General features: G+C 45.5%; 1 protein-coding gene across 2 annotated transcripts in view; it reads right to left on the bottom strand.

The window, feature by feature from the left end:
- Window positions 1-23,516, bottom strand: part of UVRAG (UV radiation resistance associated) — a 103,164-nt gene that overhangs the window by 39,844 nt on the left and 39,804 nt on the right. For both annotated transcript variants that reach the window (XM_056561182.1, XM_056561183.1), the window contains exons 4-8: window positions 21,222-21,383; window positions 14,408-14,482; window positions 13,537-13,622; window positions 2,606-2,711; window positions 2,131-2,257 (exon numbers count right to left, since the gene is read on the bottom strand). In XM_056561182.1, the coding sequence (XP_056417157.1) occupies window positions 2,131-2,257; window positions 2,606-2,711; window positions 13,537-13,622; window positions 14,408-14,482; window positions 21,222-21,383 (556 nt within the window). The remainder of the gene's footprint in view (window positions 1-2,130; window positions 2,258-2,605; window positions 2,712-13,536; window positions 13,623-14,407; window positions 14,483-21,221; window positions 21,384-23,516) is intronic.

The following is a 23,516-nucleotide window of genomic DNA, read 5'->3' on the forward strand; positions in this document are numbered from 1 at the left end:
AAGTGAAGCCTAATTGAGTGAATTCTTTATTTGCTCTCTTCACCTCCTACTTAAAAGGGTTTGTCCAGCGAAAGAAACAATCTGTGCACCAGTTAAAAAAAATAAAAATAAAAAAATTATTATTATTTATTTATTAATTATTATTATTATTTTATTTATTATTATTTTATTTATTATTATTATTATTATTATAAAGTATACTAATAAAAATTACTATTAATTAATATTTATTTTTTATTATTTTTATTAGTACACTTTAATTAATATTAATTATAATAATGTATTAATAATAATTATTATTATTAATAAATTATTATAATTAATATTAATTATTAAAAAGTATAATAAAAAATTAAAATAAATATTAATTAATAGTAATTTTTTTTTATTAGTATACTTTTTAATAATTAATATTAATTATAATAATTTAATAATAATAATATTATTAATAAATTATTATAATTAATATTAATTATTAAAAAGTATACTAATAAAAATTACTATTAATTAATATTTATTATTTTTATTATTTTTATTAGTATTATTTTTTTTATAATAAAAAATATTATTATTATTATTATTATTATTATTATTAATAAAGAACTTACTAATCTAAATGTCATTATTCATAGTGCACAGATCAGCTGAGCTGTCTGGCTTGTAGCTGTGATGTCCCGTCACATCCCCTGAAAGCAGAGCTCGGCCCCTAATCTCCCTCCCTGCCTGTCTGCTCAGGATGAGACCATTAATGTGAAGAGGGGAGCTTATATTACTGCTTATTAAGATTTTTGAGGCAGAAGCCTCTCTCAGTCACAGTAGTTTTCCTTACAACAGGCTCACTGCTATTTTATCTGAGAAAGCTTTCCTGCTGCCTTAAAATCAAGTAAGCAGTAATAGGAGCTCCCCCTCTTCACATTAATGGCCTCATCCTTAGACAGGAGGGACGGGATCTCTCTGCATTCAGAGCCTGTTACGTGACTGATATGGAGAGATCTGTGAACTATGAATAATATTATATTAGGAAATTGCTTCTTTTAACTATTTCACACCAAACACAGGTTGTTTCTTTCACTAGACACAGAACAAAAATGCACCACAAAGTACATATTGGAGTACTTGTTCCTTTCCTCTGCCCGTATTTTGTCTTGTAAGTGAATGGAGGCAAGATGTAATACCACAAAACAACCTGAAAACAGGGGTGAGGAAAGAAATACATTTTTTTTTTTTTTTTAATATAATCCTTTTAACCCTATGTTATCAGTAGGGTTAAGACTTAAATGGGTACTCCACCCCTGGCATCTTATCTCCTATCCAAAGGATAATGGATAAGATGTCAGATTGCCGGGGTCCCGCTGCTGGGGACCCCTGGGATTGCTACTGCAGCACCCCGCCATCATTACTGCGCAGAGTGAGTTCGCTCTGTGCGTAATGACGGGCGATACAGGGGCCGGAGCAGCGTGATGTCATGGCTCCGCCCCTCATGACATCACGGCCCGTCCCCTTAATGCAAGTCTATGGCAGGGGGCGTGACGACCGCCACGCCCCCTGCCATAGACTTGTATAGACTGGCGCGTGCCGTGACGTCACGAGGGGCGGAGCCGCGACGTAACGATGCTCCGGTCCCTGTATTGCCCGTCATTACGTGCAGAGCAATCTCGCTCTGCGCAGTAATGATAGCGGGGTGCTGCAGCAGCGATCCCGGGGGTCCCCAGCAGAGGCACCGCGGCGATCTGACACCTTATCCCCTATCCTTTGGATAGGGGATAAGATGTCTAGGGGCGGAGTACCCCTTTAAATGAATACTAGGTTCAGGGCATCTCTAAAGGCACTAAATTAACCTACTCCTGGACATCAGTGATGGTCGGGACTCCTAGGCTCCTCTAGTCTGATCTAACAACATGTCCGGAGATTCTTTTTTGGCAGAATATAGACATCCGTATACATACACATAAACATACATATACATATACACATATATATATATATATATATACATACACACACACACACACACACACACACATATACATATACATACACACACTATTATATAAAAATTATATATATACACACACTTTTTTTTAAATACATTTTTTATTATTTTGGAATACACCTTTTGGGCGGACTCACGTTTAACATTCAGCGCGTTTCGTTCCTTATGGAGCAGCTCCACCTCCCGACCCAGAGCCTTCTTCTGTCTCTCCAGCTCGTCCTGAAGCACCAGGATTTTCAGACGTAAACATTCACTCTCTTTCTTCTGCAAATAAAAAAAAAATTAAAAAAAAAAGCTGGGTGAGTGCTAGGACAAGACAGAGCACCTTTTTTGGGGGGGATTGCTATGCTTTCCAGTGCCTGGTGAGGGTGCTGCAGAGTCAGTACATGATCACTATTGAAAAAAAGTAGTTTGGCTTCTGAGTCCGATATTGCTAGAGTATATACCAACTATGGATATTGGATCCTAGGGGTGGGGTAGGTAACCCATCTGGACATTAGTTCCAAACCAGGGTGCCTCCAGCTGTTGCAAAACTACAACTCCCAGCATGCCCGGACAGCCAACGGCTGGGAAACACTGCTTTAGAGTAAAAGGCCTTTACATTAGTCTTACCAGCTTATTGCAAGAAGAAGATAATCGTAACTTCTCCTCAATCTCCTTCCCGATTTTCTGGACAGTCACCTGCGTTTGCTTGATGGCACATTGGGCACGATGAAGCCTGAAAAGGATAAAGAGAAACAATTTATATGGACTGAGGGAGTTCGATATCCACCTCCAATCGGAGGGGTTCAGGCAGCTGCTTTTCCACCATGCTCTACACTGCAGTTCTGCTCTACTAGGATGGTTTGGGGGGGGGGGGGGGGGGAAGACTCCCACGACCTACTGCCCAGCACCCGACTCCTCCTCATGCAAGGAGTAACCTCGTCTCCGTTACTCGTCCGCCCCCCCTCGTCCCCCCCCCCCCCCCAATCCAACCCCGCGATCAGACACTAATCCTCTATCAAGTGGAGAGTGGATAAGAACTTACAGTCATGGCCGTAAATGTTGCCCCCCCCCCCCCCCCCCCACTGAGATTTTTGTAGAAAATGAAGTATTTCTCACTGAAAAGGATTGCAGTAACACATGTTTTGCTATACACATGTTTATTCCCTTTGTGTGTATTGGAACTAAACCAAAAAAAAGGAGGAAAAAAAAGCAAATTGGACATAATGTCACCAAACTCCAAAAATGGGCTGGACACAATTATTGGCACCTTACAAAATTGTGGAAAAATAATATAGTTTCAAGCATGTGATGCTCCTTTATACTCACCTAAGGAAAGTAACAGGTGTGGGCAATATAAAAATCACACCTGAAAGCAGATGAAAAGGAGAGAAGTTCACTTAGTCTTTGCATTGTGTGTCTGTGTGTGCCACACTAAGCATGGACAACAGAAAGAGGAGAAGAGAACTGTCTGAGGACTTGAGAACCAAAATTGTGGAAAAATCTCCAGGTTACAAGTCCATCTCCAGAGATCTAGATTTGCCTTTGTCCACAGTGCGCAACATTATCAAGAAGTTTCCAACCCATGGCACTGTAGATAATCTCCCTTGTCATGGACAGAAGAGAAAAATTGATGAACTGTGTCAAAGCAGGATAGTCCGGATGATGGATAAGCAGCCCCAAACAAGTTCCAAAGATATTCAAGCTGTCCTGCAGGCTCAGGGAGCATCAGTGTCAGCGCGATCTATCCGTCGACATCTAAATGAAACGAAACCCTATGGAGGAGACCCAGGAGGACCCCGCTATGGAGGAGACCCAGGAGGACCCCACTATGGAGGAGACCCAGGAGGACCCCACTATGGAGGAGACCCAGGAGGACCCCACTATGGAGGAGACCCAGGAGGAACCCACTATAGAGGAGACCCAGGAGGACCCCACTATTAAGGAGACCCAGGAGGACCCCACTATGAAGGAGACCCAGGAGGACCCCACTATGGAGGAGACCCAGGAGGACCCCACTATGGAGGAGACCCAGGAGGACCCCACTGCTGACACAGAGACATAAAAAAGCAAGACTACATTTTGCCAAAATGAACTTGAGTAACCAAAATCCTTCTGGGAAAACGTCTTGTGGACAGATGAGACCAAGATAGAGCTTTTTGGTAAAGCGCATCATTCTACTGTTTACCGAAAACGGAATGAGGCCTACAAAGAAAAGAACACAGGACCTACAGTGAAATATGGTGGAGGTCAGTGATGTTTTGGGTTGTTTTGCTGCCTCTGGCACTGGGGGCCTTGAATGTGTACAAGACATCATGAAATCTGAGGATTACCAATGGATTTTGGGTCGCACTGTACAGCCCAGTGTCAGAAAGCTGGGTTTGTGTCCGAGATCTTGGGTCTTCCAGCAGGACAATGACCCCAAATATGTCATAAAGCCCCCAGAAATGGATGACAACAAAGCGCTGGAGAGTTCTGAAGTGTCAGCAATGAGTCCAGATCTAAATCCCATTGATCACCTGTGGAGAGATCTTATAATTACTGTTGGGAAAAGGCGCCTTCCAATAAGAGACCGGGAGCAGTTTGTAAAGGAAGAGTCCAACATTCCGGCTGAGAGGTGTAAGAAGTTTATTAATGGTTATAGGAAGACACTGATTTCAGTTATTTTTTCCAAAGGGTGTGCAACCAAATATTAAGTTAAGGGTACCAATACTTTTGTCCAGACCATTTTTGGAGTTTGGTGACATTATGTCCAATTTGCTTTTTTTCCTCCTTTTTTTGGTTTAGTTCCAATACACACAAAGGGAATAAACATGTGTATAGCAAAATGTGTGTTACTGCAATCCTTTCCTGTGAGAAATACTTCATTTTCTTGAGAAATGTCAGGGGTGCCAACATTTACGGCCATGACTGTATGTACCCGAGATCCCCTTTACGCTATCCGCTGCAATTTCAGGAGAACTTCAAGCAGATAGCGTTTCACAATGGTTGATGTTGCAAAATATCTCTCAGTGTCTCCGGGTCATTTAGTACCTACTGTCCTCCTGGATCTTCACATAGGATTTACGGTATTTATTCTTGTTTTCCTCAGTGGATAAGATCTTCTTGCAGCCAATCCATCAGTAACCTTTCCCCTCGGCTGCAGCAGGAGGCTCTTGTTCTCTAAGCTTTTGTTACTTGCTCAACTCATTTTCGTTTGCCCAAATCATCAGCCTTTAGCCTTTTACTTCGTTTTGAATTCACTTCTGGATTTGGCACTTGTGCCTTTACTTCTAGAAGCTTTAGATCTATAAGTCTATGGGGTTCACGGACAACCTTGAGATTCACAGTGAGAAGGTTGTCGAGACACGTTGGTTATGGCAATATATATTACCGTATATACTCGAGTATAAGCCGAGTTTTTCAGCACGATTTTTTGTCCTGAAAACACCCCCCTCGGCTTATACTCTAGTGAACTGACAAGCCTGTCAATCCCTTCTCAGTGGTCTTCAACCTGCGGACCTCCAGATGTTGCAAAACTACAACTCCCAGCATGCCTGGACAGCCATCGGGGGGGTCCCTGCTGTCTACAAGGGGAGGAGGGGGGGGGGGCCCTGCTGTCTACAAGGGGAGGAGGGGGGGGGGGCCCTGCTGTCTACAAGGGGAGGAGGGGGGGGGGCCCTGCTGTCTACAAGGGGAGGAGGGGGGGGGGGCCCCTGCTGTCTACAAGGGGAGGAGGGGGGGGGCCCCTGCTGTCTACAAGGGGAGGAGGGGGGGCCCCTGCTGTCTACAAGGGGAGGAGGGGGGGCCCCTGCTGTTACAAGGGGAGGAGGGGGGGCCCCTGCTGTCTACAAGGGGAGGAGGGGGGGCCCCTGCTGTCTACAAGGGGAGGAGGGGGGGCCCCTGCTGTCTACAAGGGGAGGAGGGGGGGCCCCTGCTGTCTACAAGGGGAGGAGGGGGGGCCCCTGCTGTCTACAAGGGGAGGAGGGGGGGGCCCCTGCTGTCTACAAGGGGAGGAGGGGGGGCCCCTGCTGTCTACAAGGGGAGGAGGGGGGGCCCCTGCTGTCTACAAGGGGAGGAGGGGGGGCCCCTGCTGTCTACAAGGGGAGGAGGGGGGGCCCCTGCTGTCTACAAGGGGAGGAGGGGGGGCCCCTGCTGTCTACAAGGGGAGGAGGGGGGGCCCCTGCTGTCTACAAGGGGAGGAGGGGGGGCCCCTGCTGTCTACAAGGGGAGGAGGGGGGGCCCCTGCTGTCTACAAGGGGAGGAGGGGGGGCCCCTGCTGTCTACAAGGGGAGGAGGGGGGGCCCCTGCTGTCTACAAGGGGAGGAGGGGGGGCCCCTGCTGTCTACAAGGGGAGGAGGGGGGGCCCCTGCTGTCTACAAGGGGAGGAGGGGGGGCCCCTGCTGTCTACAAGGGGAGGAGGGGGGGCCCCTGCTGTCTACAAGGGGAGGAGGGGGGGCCCCTGCTGTCTACAAGGGGAGGAGGGGGGGCCCCTGCTGTCTACAAGGGGAGGAGGGGGGGCCCCTGCTGTCTACAAGGGGAGGAGGGGGGGCCCCTGCTGTCTACAAGGGGAGGAGGGGGGGCCCCTGCTGTCTACAAGGGGAGGAGGGGGGGCCCCTGCTGTCTACAAGGGGAGGAGGGGGGGCCCCTGCTGTCTACAAGGGGAGGAGGGGGGGCCCCTGCTGTCTACAAGGGGAGGAGGGGGGGCCCCTGCTGTCTACAAGGGGAGGAGGGGGGGCCCCTGCTGTCTACAAGGGGAGGAGGGGGGGCCCCTGCTGTCTACAAGGGGAGGAGGGGGGGCCCCTGCTGTCTACAAGGGGAGGAGGGGGGGCCCCTGCTGTCTACAAGGGGAGGAGGGGGGGCCCCTGCTGTCTACAAGGGGAGGAGGGGGGGCCCCTGCTGTCTACAAGGGGAGGAGGGGGGGCCCCTGCTGTCTACAAGGGGAGGAGGGGGGGCCCCTGCTGTCTACAAGGGGAGGAGGGGGGGCCCCTGCTGTCTACAAGGGGAGGAGGGGGGGCCCCTGCTGTCTACAAGGGGAGGAGGGGGGGCCCCTGCTGTCTACAAGGGGAGGAGGGGGGGCCCCTGCTGTCTACAAGGGGAGGAGGGGGGGCCCCTGCTGTCTACAAGGGGAGGAGGGGGGGCCCCTGCTGTCTACAAGGGGAGGAGGGGGGGCCCCTGCTGTCTACAAGGGGAGGAGGGGGGGCCCCTGCTGTCTACAAGGGGAGGAGGGGGGGCCCCTGCTGTCTACAAGGGGAGGAGGGGGGGCCCCTGCTGTCTACAAGGGGAGGAGGGGGGGCCCCTGCTGTCTACAAGGGGAGGAGGGGGGGCCCCTGCTGTCTACAAGGGGAGGAGGGGGGGCCCCTGCTGTCTACAAGGGGAGGAGGGGGGGCCCCTGCTGTCTACAAGGGGAGGAGGGGGGGCCCCTGCTGTCTACAAGGGGAGGAGGGGGGGCCCCTGCTGTCTACAAGGGGAGGAGGGGGGGCCCCTGCTGTCTACAAGTGGAGATGGGGGGGGGCCCGCTGTCTACAAGGGAATGGGGGGGGCCCGCTGTCTACAAGGGAATGGGGGGGGCCCGCTGTCTACAAGGGAATGGGGGGGGGGCCCGCTGTCTACAAGGGAATGGGGGGGCCCGCTGTCTACAAGGGAATGGGGGGGCCCGCTGTCTACAAGGGAATGGGGGGCCCGCTGTCTATAAGGGAATGGGGCCCGCTGTCTATAAGGGAATGGGGCCCGCTGTCTATAAGGGAATGGGGCCCGCTGTCTATAAGGGGATGGGGCCCGCTGTCTATAAGGGGATGGGGCCCGCTGTCTATAAGGGGATGGGGCCCGCTGTCTATAAGGGGATGGGGCCCGCTGTCTATAAGGGAATGGGGCCCGCTGTCTATAAGGGAATGGGGCCGCTGTCTATAAGGGAATGGGGCCCGCTGTCTATAAGGGAATGGGGCCCGCTGTCTATAAGGGAATGGGGCCCGCTGTCTATAAGGGAATGGGGCCCGCTGTCTATAAGGGAACGGGGCTGCTGTCTATAAGGGGATGGGGCCCGCTGTCTATAAGGGGATGGGGCTGCTGTCTATAAGGGGATGGGGCCCGCTGTCTATAAGGGGATGGGGCTGCTGTCTATAAGGGAATGGGGCCCGCTGTCTATAAGGGGGAATATCGGTATAAGTTATCGACTATCAGCCTGAAAGTTCACAGGTTATCGGTATCGGCTCTAAAAAGAAAAAAAAAATCTATATCTATCTGTCAATCCCTAGCAAGTATCAACGAAAATTTATCACTGACATGAAGTAGAATATGTTACGAAAAAACATTCTCGGAATCAGAATGAAAAGTAAAAGCATCCCAGAGTTATTAAGGTTTAAAAAAGTGACAGTGGTCAGATGTGCAAAAAATCCTCCTGTCCTTAAGGTGAAAATGGGCTCGGTCCTTAAAGGGCATCTGTACTGCATGCATTCTACATGCTCCGGTACCGGCCTCACGGTCCTCTTGCTGCTTCCTGGGGACGGTATCGTCACAGAGCCGTCAGCGTATCACAGATGTCCCGCCTCGGCCGGTGATAGGCTGAGCGCACTGTCATGTAAGGAGCTCTGGTACCGGAGCAATTGGGGGGGGGAATGTAGTAGGGTGAGTTTTATTTTCTTTATTTTTGCAACCCGGGCATAGGAATATGTAAAACGCATGCAGTACAGATGTCCTTTTAGGGGTTAAGGTCTGCCAAAAAAAAAAAAAAAATAAAGAAATTACTACTCTAAATATGGGTCTGTCGACGACGGAAAAATTTTAGTTATGGCTCTTAGAATGCAAGGAGTTAAAAAAAAAAAAAAAAAAAAACACTGCTGCCTGAAGGGGTCAAGTAGCCTTTATCTTTCAGAATAACTTTAAAAAGAGGTGATAAGACTGCATTCCTGTTCTTAAAGTGTCCTGGAGAGGTTGGGATTCTTCTTGTCAGATGGATCAAGTGTTGGTATAAGCCAGTGTTTCCCAACCAGGGTGCCTCCAGCTGTTGCAAAACTACAACTCCCAGCATGTGTTGGTATAAGCCAGTGTTTCCTAACCAGGGTGCCTCCAGCTGTTGCAAAACTACAACTCCCAGCATGCCCGGACTGTCCGGGCATGCTGGGAGTTGTAGTTTTGCAACAGCTGGAGGCACCCTGGTTGGGAAACACTGGTATAAGCTGAAGATATACAGTAACTGCCCTCAGTGACTGTGTCTCTATGAGACTATTGTAAAAAAAAAAAAAATAATAATAAATGCTCGTGTTTTGCTTCCATTGTAAACATTTGAAGGTCAGCTAATAGACTTTAGGACATCTCACAGGGGCTGAGCGGTTGCAAAAATCCAACTCCCATCATGCCCCGACCACAAAATGAATGATGGGGGTTATAGTTGGAAAACTACAGGTTGAGGGAACGGTGCAGTACAAGCTGCGGGGTACAACAGCGCCACCTGGAGGAAACAAATCCTCTTTAAAAAAAACACTTGTCCAAGGGACTAAAAACACAACACAATCTACTTGTCCCTCATGAAAATCCCCTTGTCCTGGTAGACAAAATCATTTCAACCAAAATAATACGTAAATAAGGTCTTTATTCGTTTTTGCACTTTAGTTTTTTCCTCCTCGCACTATAATAGCCATAACTCTTATTTTTTTCCCCATTTACACTCATTAGAGGCTTTTTTTTTTGCGCGACCAATTACACCATGTAATGACAACTTTCATTTTTCCATAACTTCTGGATAAAAAAAATAAAAATATTTTTTGTGAGGTGAAATAAAAAAAATAAAAAAATAAATTTGGGGGTTTGCTCTTTTTTTTCTTTCACAATTCACACCTTGTGGTCAATCATACATATTATTTTAATAATTTAGGTCGGCCTGATTACACCAATACCAAATATTTATTTTTATTATGTATATGTTACAAAAAAAAATAATTAAGAAGGAAGTTGGTCCGACCCTGCTTGCCCGATACAGGGCTAATTCTATGAAAAATTTACTTCCCGGGCGCCCAAAACGGCATGTCCCGGGCGTCGGGCGATAGGATTTCCAAATCCCTGCCTCTAGTAAGTAAATAATGTCCCAGATAGATATGTGCCCCCAGTTGATAGGAAGGGTGGGCTCCCCCAATAGGCAGACAAAGCCCCAGATGGACATGACCCCCATTAGGTAGAGCTCCCCTATATGAAGACAGGCCACCAGATAGATATGACCCCCATCGGGTCGGGCTCCCAAGTAGGTATATTGGCCCCCAGATAGATATGATCCCCATCAGGTAGGGCTCCCCAGTAGGTATATTGGCCCCCAGATAGATATGACCCCCATCAGGTAGGGCTCCCCAGTAGGTATATTGACCCCCAGATAGATATGACCCCCATCAGGTAGGGCTCCCAAGTAGGTATATTGACCCCCAGATAGATATGACCCCCATCAGGTAGGGCTCCCCAGTAGGTATATTGACCCCCAGATAGATATGACCCCCATCAGGTAGGGCTCCCAAGTAGGTATATTGGCCCGCATATAGATATGACCCCCGTAAGGTAGGGCTCCCCAGTAGGTATAGAGGCCCCAGATAGATATGACCCCCATGAGGTCGGGCTCCAAAGTAGGTATATTGGCCCCCATATAGATATGACCCCCATCAGGTAGGGCTCCCCAGTTGGTATATTGGCCCCCATATAGATATGACCCCCATCAGGTCGGGCTCCCAAGTAGGTAGAAAGGCCCCCATATATATGACCCCCATCAGGTAGGGCTCCAAAGTAGGTATATTGGCCCCCATATAGATATGACCCCCATCAGGTAGGGCTCCCAAGTAGGTATATTGGCCCCCAGATAGATATGACCCCCATCAGGTAGGGCTCCCCAGTTGGTATATTGGCCCCCATATAGATATGACACCCATCAGGTAGGGCTCCCCAGTAGGTAGAAAGGCCCCCATATATATGACCCCCATCAGGTCGGGCTCCCCAGTAGGTATAGAGGCCCCAGATAGATATGACCCCCATGAGGTCGGGTTCCAAAGTAGGTATATTGGCCCCAGATAGCTATGACGCCAATCAGGTAGGGCTCCAAAGTAGGTATATTGGCCCCCATCTAGATATGACCCCCGTCAGGTAGGGCTCCCCAGTAGGTATAGAGGCCCCAGATAGATATGATCACCATCACTGATGAGGGTAACATCTATCTGGGGGCCTGTCGATCTACTCAGGAGCCCTATACCTAATGATCAGTTAGGTCTTCCCAATAGGTGTACAGGCCCCCACATAGATATTACCCCGGCAGGTAGGGCTCCTATTTAAACAATTATGCCCCCTAAGAAGAAAGGTTAGCCCCTGGTGATCCCTTATTGAGTCATTAGGTAAGTTAAGGTACTTACATGTCCCTGCTGCAGCCTATAACGAGCCTTCCTGGAGGGATGCGCGCGATTGGTGACGTCAACACACGCGCCGCGCAGGATGTCTGCGGATGCGATGACGTCACCAATCGCGCGCATCCCTCCAGGAAGACTAGTTATAGGCTGCGGCAGGGAGATGTACATACAGTAGCCGCGTGCGCCGACATGTGGGAAGTCTTCCGGTATTTAGCGCTGTTTGCCCGATGCCTGAAGAAATCAACTGCTCGGAGCTGCATGTCCCGGGCGTTGGGAGAGACAAAGTCCCACATCCCTGTTTAGGGCATTGATGGCATTATATAGGGACCACTGCAAAAAGATTCCCAGAATAATGTAAGTGAGGACACGTGAGCTCTCCGGGGACCCCCACAGGTCCGGAAGAGTCACAACTCTATCATCCCTGTATAACACCGCGTACTGGAGATAAGGACTCTAATCACCAATCACCTGCTGAGACAGGGTTCATTTGGTGCAGAATCTGCCATAGAAATTAACCCCTGCAGTTCAGAGTGCTATTAGCTATGGGCTTTTCCGGGTACAATCTGGATCCCGGTGTGAAGTTCCGTAGTGCACAGAGCAGCAGAATCCCATTGAAATTAGTGATATTGCTGCAAGTGGATTCCACTCTGTACTGTACAGTTCTGTATTCTTTACCTGTATTACTGAAGTGCATGCACTGACTGGTGTCTGGTAGTGCCCCCTACAGTACAGTGAGGTATTACATGTTCTGTACTACACTTCAGTAATACAGGTAAAGAATACAGAACATGTAATACCTCCCTGTACTGTAGGGGGGCACTACCAGGCACCAGTCAGTGCATACGCTTCAGTAATACAGGTAAAGAGTACAGAACATGTAACACCTCACTGTACTGTAGGGGGTGCTACCAGACACCAGTCAGTACATACACTTCAGTAATACAGGTAAAGAGTATGTACTGACTGGTGTCTGGTAGCACCCCCTAAAGTACAGTGAGGTATTACATGTTCTGTACTACTCTTTACCTGTATTACTGAAGCGTATGCACTGACTGGTGCCTGGTAGTGCCCCCTACAGTACAGGGAGGTATTACATGTTCTGTATTCTTTACCTGTATTACTGAAGTGTATACACTGACTGGTGTCTGGTAGTGCCCCCTACAGTACAGGGAGGTATTACATGTTCTGTACTCTTTACCTGTATTACTGAAGTGTATGCACTGACTGGTGTCTGGTAGTGCCCCCTACAGTACAAGGAGGTATTACATGTTCTGTACTCTTTACCTGTATTACTGAAGTGTATGCACTGACGTCTTGTAGCGCCCCCTAGAGTACAGGGAGGTATTACATGTTCTGTACTACTCTTTACCTGTATTACTGAATTGTACACACTGACTGGTGTCTGGTAGCGCCCCCTACAGTACAGGGAGGTATTACATGTTCTGTACACTTTACCTGTCCCAGGGTTAGCTGCTCTTTTGGACACCAGGTGAGGGCGACTCCATTACTTTTTTAGGACACTGTGTACTGTACAGGACCCTGAAGAAGCTCCTGTCCTCTACATAGACAGTGATTACAGCTCCCAGCAGATCTTTATTACTTTTATATGTAAGGATTTGCTTTATCTATATTAGTTATCTACTTATTTTTCTTTAATCCTCACACTTTTATTTTAATGACATTTTGAAGATTCAGAACCAATTACCAGGTTTCCATAGAGTTATGGTCTCGTCCTGGAGCCAATTCATATTGTAACTTGAGGGTCCACTGTATATGTATACAAATGAAGGGTGAGAGCTCCCTCTGGTGGCTAGTCAGGTAGAACTGCATTCTAGTTCTAACAGTCATCAGAGGGAGGGGGGAATAATGGCACAAGGGGATTAAGTACCGAATTAGTATAAAGGTAAGTACACGCCCTTTTTGTCAGCAGGGTACCCCTCGCGCGTAATTTACACGCAAGGTGTACCCGCAGACATACTTTCAGCCTTTGCGGGTACAGTCGCCAAAAGGTTGAGAACCACGGCCTTAGAGCCTAGAGGTCGAACCCATGGCCCCCCAGCTGTTGAAAAACTACGACTCTCAGCATGGTTGGATAGCCAAAGTCTGTGCGGGCATGCTGAGAGTTGTAGTTTTGCAACCTCTGGAGGGCCACAGGTTGCATACCTAGTCCTTACACTGTAGCCAGTCTATCATCTTTTTTTAGCAACCTACCGCAGCAGGGAGAACACTCCATAGGAGTTCCGTACCGCATTCTGCTCCACCTGCAGGTGACTGTTTCTGCACGACTCCGTAATACCCTGAAGAAACACAAAAAATATATATATCATAATTAAATAAATAAAATAACGATACTTCCTTTTCACAGGCAGCTGAGGCTGGATAAGGTGACATTTAGTCCATTTAGTGACCACACACATGACCACTGTTACTCAGATGAGTGAGGATGTGGACATTGATGTGTATATAGTTTCGGGCCAAACCAGCAGGGGGGCGTTGTTACATTTCAAGTTTGAAAGGCGAGATTGGTTTAGGTGCGGTATGATGAGTCTCAAAAAAATCTGAGCCAACTGCTTAAAGAGCACCTATCATCAACTACACTTTCCCTAATCCCCCTCCCCATCTGTCCCTGACTATCTCTATCCCTGTCCTTTTTTTAATTCCAAACCCCCTGCAAATACCTCGTTTCTTCTATCTCTGGTAGCTCAGTTTGGAGCTGTGTGCGAGGGGAGGAAGTGGGCGTGGCCCGGCAGGCATGACGTCATCTGATGCCTGCCAGGGACGGCTTCCGCCCTTCTTCCTCTATGCAGTGCGGAGAGCTGTGCTGAGCTCGTCATGTGCTCAGGCAGAGTCTGATTTCGGGCGCACTGTCAGCCCAGCGTGAGTCCAAAATCACTGAAACCGCTTGGGGACAGGGACTTCTAGGGAGACCCCTAGTGGCCACAGTTTCAAAGTGAAAATAGACATAGAATAAAGCATTTATTTTTTATTTTTTTTATAAATCCAATTAGAAAGTTGTTTTATATTTTAAACATATCAAAAAACATTTTTTTGATCGGTAATCTTCAATATTTTGGACTATTACCTTACTATCAAAGGAGGCGCCGTAATATCCGTCATTGAGACCGAAAATTATTTCATTTTGGTTACAGGCGTGGATCTGTGGAGACAAAGAGAAGGATGAATGGGAATTAATGAAGACCAAACACATTACACGAAACGTCTTCTATACCAAGTACACATGAATGATCAGCTCAGCCAAGGTGGGGGGGGGGGGGGGGGGGGGGGGGGCAGTATTTATTTCCTATATCATACACATTCTCCGTGCCTTAATCATAGAGCCATCTGTGGCTTTGGCTGTCTGGGCATGCTGGGAGTTGTAGTTTTGCAACATCTGGAGGCACCCTGGTTTGGAAACACTGCCCTAGAGGATGAAGGATGTATCTGTACACCCAGGCTGCCTGATACTTAAAGGGGTATTCCAGGCAAAACCTTTTTTTATATAAATCAACTGGCTCCGGAAAGTTAAACAGATTTGTAAATTACTTTTATTAAAAAATCTTAATCCTTCCAATAGTTATTAGCTTCTGAAGTTTTCTGTCTAACTGCTCAATGATGATGTCGCGTCCTGGGAGCTGTGCATGATGGGAGAATATCCCCATAGGAACTGCACAGCTACCGGGACGTGAGTCATCAGAGAGCAGTTAGACAGAAAACAGCAACTCAACTTCAGAAGCTAATAACTATTGGAAGGATTAAGATTTTTTAATAGAAGTAATTTACAAATCTATTTAACTTTCCGGAGCCAGTTGCTATATAAAAAAAAAATTTTGGCCTGGAATACCCCTTTAAAGGAGTACTCCGGTGGAAGCCTTTTTTTTTTTTTTTTTTTTTTTTTTTTTTTTTTTTATGAACTGGTGCCAGAAAGAAACAGATTTGTAAATTACTTCTATTTAATGCTACAGAGAAAATTCTATTTTTTTTATTTATTTTTTGTTTTGTCCACAGTGCTCTCTGCTGACACCTCTGTCCGTATCAGGAACTGTCCACAGCAGCATAGGTTTGCTATGAGGATTTTCTCCTGCTCTGGACAGTTCCTGAATTTCCTCTGTAGCATACAGCTGCTAATAGGTACTGGAAGGATAAAGATTTTTTAAATTGAAGTAATTTACAAATTAGTTTAACTTTCTAAACAAGTTAATAAAAAAAAAAATGTAAATAAAAAAAATAACATTTTCCACCAGAGTACCCCTTTAACCCCCTGGAAGTACACGGACTATTTAGATGCCGCAATCAGTACTGACCACAGAATCTAAAGCATTACAGGGGCTTTGTAAAACTCGCCGGACCACACGCAGTGCGATTGCGGGGGTCCGATGAGTGAAAATGGTGGTGAGAGGTCTCCTTACCTCCTCCATGCTGCTCTTCTGTAATCCATTTGTATAGTCCACCTTCTAGCAGACTATACAAGTAGATAGGTGATTTTATTGATCAGGGCAATGCCTATACACAGCACTGAACAGTAATAGCAATCGATTAGGATTAAAAAAATAAGAACGTAAAGATACATATTTGGTACGTGCCGTAAGGTCTTAATAAACAAACACCATGGCACAAAAAATGATGTGCCAGAGGACGTAGTCAATCCTGGGTCACCCGATTCTGTCAACAACAACATGACCATCTATTAGATTCCTCTGGTGAGCTGCCAGTCCCCTTCCCCTAGCTCTATCTGTATACTGCTGCTATCTCTATGGGATCAGGATATATAGAAGTCACACACCTCCCCCTACCTGTATACTGCTGCTGCTCCCTCTATGGGAATCAGGGTGTATAATAGTTAGGCTGGGTTCACACTACGGTTTGTAATTACGGTTCCTGTATACGGCTGGGAGGATAGGGGGCGGGGCTTAATCGCGGCGCCCGCACTCAGCCGTATTCGGGAACCGTATTTAATGTATGTCTATGAGCCGGCCGGAGTGAACCGCAGCCTCCGGTCGGCTGCTTTTTCGGCCGTATGCAGTTTCCCGACCGCAGGCAAAAACGTGGTCGACCACGTTTTTGCCTGCGGTCGGGAAACGGCATACGGCCGAAAAAGCAGCCGACCGGAGGCTGCGGTTCACTCCGGCCGGCTCATAGACATACATTAAATACGGTTCCCGAATACGGCTGAGTGCGGGCGCCGCGATTAAGCACCGCCCGCCCACCCCTCCTCCCTGCCGTATACGGGAACCGTAATTACAAACCGTAGTGTGAACCCAGCCTTACACACCTTCCCTCCAGCTTTATCTGTATACTGCTGGTGCCATCTCTATAGGATCAGGATATTTAAAGGGGTTATCCAGGAAAAAACTTTTTTTTATATATCAACTGGCTCCAGAAAGTTAAACAGATCTTTAATTACTTCTATTAAAAATCTTAATCCTTTCAGTACTTATGACCTGCTGAAGTTGAGTTGTTCTTTTCTGTCTAAGTGCTCTCTGATGACACCTGTCTCAGGAACTGTCCAGAATAGAAGCAAATCCCCATAGCAAACCTCTTCTACTCTGTGCAGTTTCCGAGACAGACAGAGATGTCAGCAGAGAGCACTGTTGCCAGACAGAAAAGAACAACTCAACTTCAGCAGCTGATAATTATTAAAAGGATTAAGATTTTTTTTAAATATAAGTAATTTACAAATTTGTTTAACTTTCTGGTACCAGTATATTAATTATATTATATTATATTATATTATAATATATTATATTATATTATAATATAATATAATATATAAAGTTTTTTCCTGGAATACCCCTTTAATAGTTACACACTTCCCCCTATGTCTATCTGTACACTGGCCTCTGCTCATTTCCTCTAGTCCCCATCCAGACCCCTCTTCAAGCAGTTAAATCTCTCTTGCTGAAAGTAAACAAGACGACCCTTCATCCCCCCTGACATCTGTCATCATTGAAGCAGCAGGACCCCCCCCCCCCCCAAACATTAGAAAGTCAGTCAATCCCAATCACTTTGATAACACAATGTGTACAGGCACCGATAGTTACTGTGTGCAGTTTGTTCTAAGAACAGAAGAGTCTGTGTCCTCTGAGCCCTGACCCATTGTAACGCTGCGACTCTGACACCCGCTCAGAAGACAACGCTTTATTATTTATACAATTTCCACTGAGCCGCAGTTTCCTCTCCTTGGACATCTATAGTTACTGGGTATGAAACAGAGGTAACAGCAGCAGCAGAGAATCCTGATACTACAGTCACCAACCCTCCATATCATCCAATCAATACCCTCCTATACCATCTATATCATCCCATCTATACCCATCAATACCCTCCTATACCATCCATATCATCCCATCTATACCCATCAATACCCTCCTATACCATCTATATCATCCCATCTATACCCATCAATACCCTCCTATACCATCTATATCATCCCATCTATACCCATCAATACCCTCCTATACCATCTATATCATCCCATCTATACCCATCAATACCCTCCTATACCATCTATATCATCCCATCTATACCCATCAATACCCTCCTATACCATCCATATCATCCCATCTATACCCATCAATACCCTCCTATACCATCTATATCATCCCATCTATACCCATCAATACCCTCCTATACCATCTATATCATCCCATCTATACCCATCAATACCCTCCTATACCATCTATATCATCCCATCTATACCCATCAATACCCTCCTATACCATCTATATCATCCCATCTATACCCATCAATACCCTCCTATACCATCTATATCATCCCATCTATACCCATCAATACCCTCCTATACCATCTATATCATCCCATCTATACCCATCAATACCCTCCCTATACCATCAATATCATCCCATCTATACCCATCAATACCCTCCTATACCATCTATATCATCCCATCTATACCCATCAATACCCTCCTATACCATCTATATCATCCCATCTATACCCATCAATACCCTCCTATACCATCTATATCATCCCATCTATACCCATCAATACCCTCCTATACCATCTATATCATCCCATCTATACCCATCAATACCCTCCTATACCATCCATATCATCCCATCTATACCCATCAATACCCTCCTATACCATCTATATCATCCCATCTATACCCATCAATACCCTCCTATACCATCTATATCATCCCATCTATACCCATCAATACCCTCCTATACCATCTATATCATCCCATCTATACCCATCAATACCCTCCTATACCATCTATATCATCCCATCTATACCCATCAATACCCTCCTATACCATCTATATCATCCCATCTATACCCATCAATACCCTCCTATACCATCTATATCATCCCATCTATACCCATCAATACCCTCCTATACCATCTATATCATCCCATCTATACCCATCAATACCCTCCTATACCATCAATATCATCCCATCTATACCCATCAATACCCTCCTATACCATCTATATCATCCCATCTATACCCATCAATACCCTCCTATACCATCTATATCATCCCATCTATACCCATCAATACCCTCCTATACCATCTATATCATCCCATCTATACCCATCAATACCCTCCTATACCATCTATATCATCCCATCTATACCCTCCTATACCCATCAACACCCTCCTATACCATCTATATCATCCCATCTATACCCATCAATACCCTCCTATACCATCTATATCATCCCATCTATACCCATCAATACCCTCCTATACCATCTATATCATCCCATCTATACCCATCAATACCCTCCTATACCATCTATATCATCCCATCTATACCCTCCTATACCCATCAATACCCTCCTATACCATCTACATCAATCTATATCACCACATATATACCCATCACATCTATAGCATCTTATCTATACCCATCAATAACCTCCTATACCCATCAATACCCTCCTATACCATCTATATCAATCTATATCATCCCATCTATACCCATCAATACCCTCCTATACCCATCAATACCCTCCTATACCATCTATATCAATCTATATCATCTCATCTATACCCATCAACACCCTCCTATACCCATCAATACCGTCCTATACCATCTATATCAATCTATATCATCTCATCTATACCCATCAATACCCTCCTATACCCATCAATACCCTCCTATACCATCTATATCAATCTATATTATCTCATCTATACCCATCAATACCCTCCTATACCATCTATATCAATCTATATTATCTCATCTATACCCATCTATATCATCTCATAGACCAAGAGACCTGACAACACAAAACCAGGGAAGGGGCCAAATAAATTTAATATTTCCAGCTATGTATCCACCATCTATGGATAATACATAAATCACTATTCAATTCCCCATCTCCCCACTGAACCCCAGAGATGTGACACTATAATTATAACTCATAATGTATGTACACAGTGACCCCATCAGCAGAATAGTGAGTACAGCTCTGGAGTATACTACAGGATATAACTCAGGATCAGTACAGGATAAGTAATGTAATGTATGTACACAGTGACCCCACCAGCAGAATAGTGAGTACAGCTCTGGAGTATAATGCAGGATATAACTCAGGATCAGTACAGAATAAGTAATGTAATATATGTACACAGTGACCTCACCAGCAGAATAGTGAGTACAGCTCTGGGGTATAATACAGGATATAACTCAGGATCAGTACAGGATAAGTAATGTAATGTATGTACACAGTGACCTCACCAGCAGAATAGTGAGTACAGCTCTGGAGTATAATACAGGATATAACTTAGGATCAGTAAAGGATAAGTAATGTAATGTATGTACACAGTGACCCCACCAGCAGAATGGTGAGTACAGCTCTGGAGTATAATACAGGATATAACTCAGGATCAGTATAGGATAAGTAATGTAATGTATGTACACAGTGACCTCACCAGCAGAATAGTGAGTACAGCTCTGGAGTATACTACAGGATATAACTCAGGATCAGTACAGGATAAGTAATGTAATGTACACAGTGACCTCACCAGCAGAATAGTGAGTACAGCTCTGGAGTATAATACAGGATATAACTCAGGATCAGTACAGGATAAGTTATGTAATGTATGTACACAGTGACCCCACCAGCAGAATAGTGAGTGCAGCTCTGGAGTATAATACAGGATATAACTCAGGATCAGTACAGGATAAGTAATGTATGTACACAGTGACCTCACCAGCAGAATAGTGAGTACAGCTCTGGAGTATAATACAGGATATAACTCAGGATCAGTACAGGATAAGTAATGTAATGTATGTACACAGTGACTCCACCAGCAGAATAGTGAGTGCAGCTCTGGAGTATAATACAGGATATAACTCAGGATCAGTACAGGATAAGTAATGTAATGTATGTACCCAGTGATCTCACCAGCAGAATAGTGAGTACAGCTCTGGAGTATAATACAGGATATAACTCAGGATCAGTACAGGATAAGTAATGTAATGTATATACACGGTGATCTCACCAGCAGAATAGTGAGTGCAGCTCTGGAGTATAATACAGGATATAACTCAGGATCAGTACAGGATAAGTAATGTAATGTATATACACGGTGATCTCACCAGCAGAATAGTGAGTACAGCTCTGGAGTATAATACAGGATATAACTCAGGATCAGTACAGGATAAGTAATGTAATGTACGTACACAGTGACCCCACCAGCAGAATAGTGAGTAAGGAAGAGATTCATTCTTTCCAGAAACAATGGGGTTGACTTTCTGTAAAAACCTCATCTACTTCATTAACGTTAATGTATTCGGAAACTTTCCATTACAGAACTCGCCGTGTTTTGTTGCTGTACATCTGTATTTTCCCCCATAATCCAGTGTTGTAGAATAAGCAGCACCTTCGGGACGCCAATCCTGTAGTCTTACTATTCCTTACCTGATTACCCAAGTACTTCAGTCCATCCAGATTCACCTTCCACTCTATTAAGAGCCGATGCGAGTCGTTCTTGCCCCCCCATATCCTGACAATGAAGCAGGACACAGACGTATCCAGCCGGTCAGGCATCAGACCGAAGTCCAGACTCCTCCATGTTGGATTCTGTAGGGGAGAAATAAAAATCAACACTGAAAAAGGAAAAGCTGCAAGACACAGTCAGATGCACCAAAATCCAAGACAGAATCGCAAGATAAGGCAGGTGGCAAAACCTAGACTAGACCAGTGTTTCCCAACAGGGGCGCCTCCAGCTGTTGCAAAACTACAACTCCCGGCGTGCCCGGACAGCCAAAGGCTGTCCGGGCACGTCGGGAGTTGTAGTTTTGCAACAGCTGGAGGCACCTTGGTTGGGAAACACTGGACTAAAGGATGATAACAGATCAAAACCAAAGCCTGGATAAACATTATTATTATTATTATTATTATTATTTAAAACCAACTGGTTCCAGAAAGTTAAACAGATTTGTAAATTACTTCTATTAAAAACCAAATCTTAATCCTTCCAGTACTTATTAGCTGCTGAATACTACAGAGGAAATTATTTTCTTTTTAGAACACAGAGCTCTCTGCTGACATCACGAGCACAGTGCTCTCTGCTGACATCTCTGTCCATTTTAGGAACTGTCCAGAGCAGCGTATGTTTGCTATGGGGATTTTTTCTTAATCTGGACAGTTTCTAAAATGGACAGAGATGTCAGCAGAGAGCTCTGTGTTCTAAAAAGAAAATAATTTCCTCTGTAGTATTCAGCAGCTAATAAGTACTGGAAGGATTAAGATTTTTTTTTTTTATAGAAGTAATTTACAAACCTGTTCAACTTTATGACCAGTGAAAAAAAAAAAAAAAAAAAAAGTTTTCCACCGGAGTACCCCTTTAACTGACACCTCGGTATCAGGAACTCTCCAGAGAAAAATCCCTCTATTTTGCTGATCTATAACTTTTTCACTTTTCCGTAAAAGCAGCGGTACGAGGAATCATTTTTTGCACCGTGATCCGTACTTTTTTTTTTATTGCTACAACATTTGCGTTTATAAAACTTTGAATAAATTCTTTTTTTTTTAATATGTTGTGACAAAAAAAGCAGCAATTTTGGACTTTTTTTTTACGTTTACACCGTTTACCGTACGGGACCATGAACATATTTTGATAGTCTGGACATTTACGCATGCGGCGATACCGAATATGTTTACTTTTTTTTTCTTTTCTTTTTTTTTTTTTTTTTTTTTTTTTTACACTTTTTGGGGGGGTAAAATGGGAAAAGGGGACAATTTACATTTTTATTGTGGAAGGGTTTTTTTCACATTTTTGTTATATTTTTTACTTTACTTATCACTTGATTGCTAATACTGTTCAGTAGCATAGGGTATAGCACTGATCAGTGTTATCAGCGATCTTCTGCTCTGGTCTGCTCGATCTCAGACCAGAGGAGAGACCCCTGTAGACTGACGGAGGCAGGTGAGGGGACCTCCGTTCGCCATTATGGATGATCGAATCCCCGCGGGCGATCCTATCATCCATTTTACCGACCGCACTGCCGCAGATGCAGTGATCTGTATTGATCATGGCATCTGAGGGGTTAATGGCGGACATCAGCGTGATCGAGGATGTCCGCCATTAACAGAGGGTCCCTGCGGGTACCATGACGGTTATGTACAGGACGTAAACGTATGTCCTGGTGCGTTAAGTACCACCGCACCATGACGTACATTTACGTTACTCCGCTGCTCAGCGTTTGGAACAAACTGTTCCGAATGCTGGAGCCGGGAGCTCGTGACGTCATAGCAACGTCCCCTCGTGATGTCACGCCACTCAATGGAAGTCTATGGGAGGGGGTGTGACGGCTGTCACGCCCCCTCCCATAGACTTGCATTGAGGGGGCGTGGCATCATGAGGGGCGGGGCTATGACGTCACAAGCTCCCGGCGCCAGCTCCAGCATTCGGAACAGTTTGATCCAAATGCTGAGCAGCGGAGAACCCCCTTAACGACAAAAAAGAAATGCATTTCCTCTGATGTCACGACCACAGTGCTCTCTGCTGACATCTCTGTCCATTTTAGGAACTTTCCAGAGCAGCATATGTTTGCTATGGGGATTTTCTCCTGCTCTGGACAGTTCCTAAAATGGACAGCAGAGGTCAGCAGAGAGCACTGTGATCTTGACATCAGAGGAAATGAATTCCTTTTTGGGATTTTTCTTTAGTATACAGACCTTAATAAGTAGTGGAAGGATTAAGATTTTTTT

This window comes from Hyla sarda, chromosome 2, assembly GCF_029499605.1.
Source record: "Hyla sarda isolate aHylSar1 chromosome 2, aHylSar1.hap1, whole genome shotgun sequence".
In the NCBI taxonomy this organism is placed as follows: domain Eukaryota; kingdom Metazoa; phylum Chordata; class Amphibia; order Anura; family Hylidae; genus Hyla; species Hyla sarda.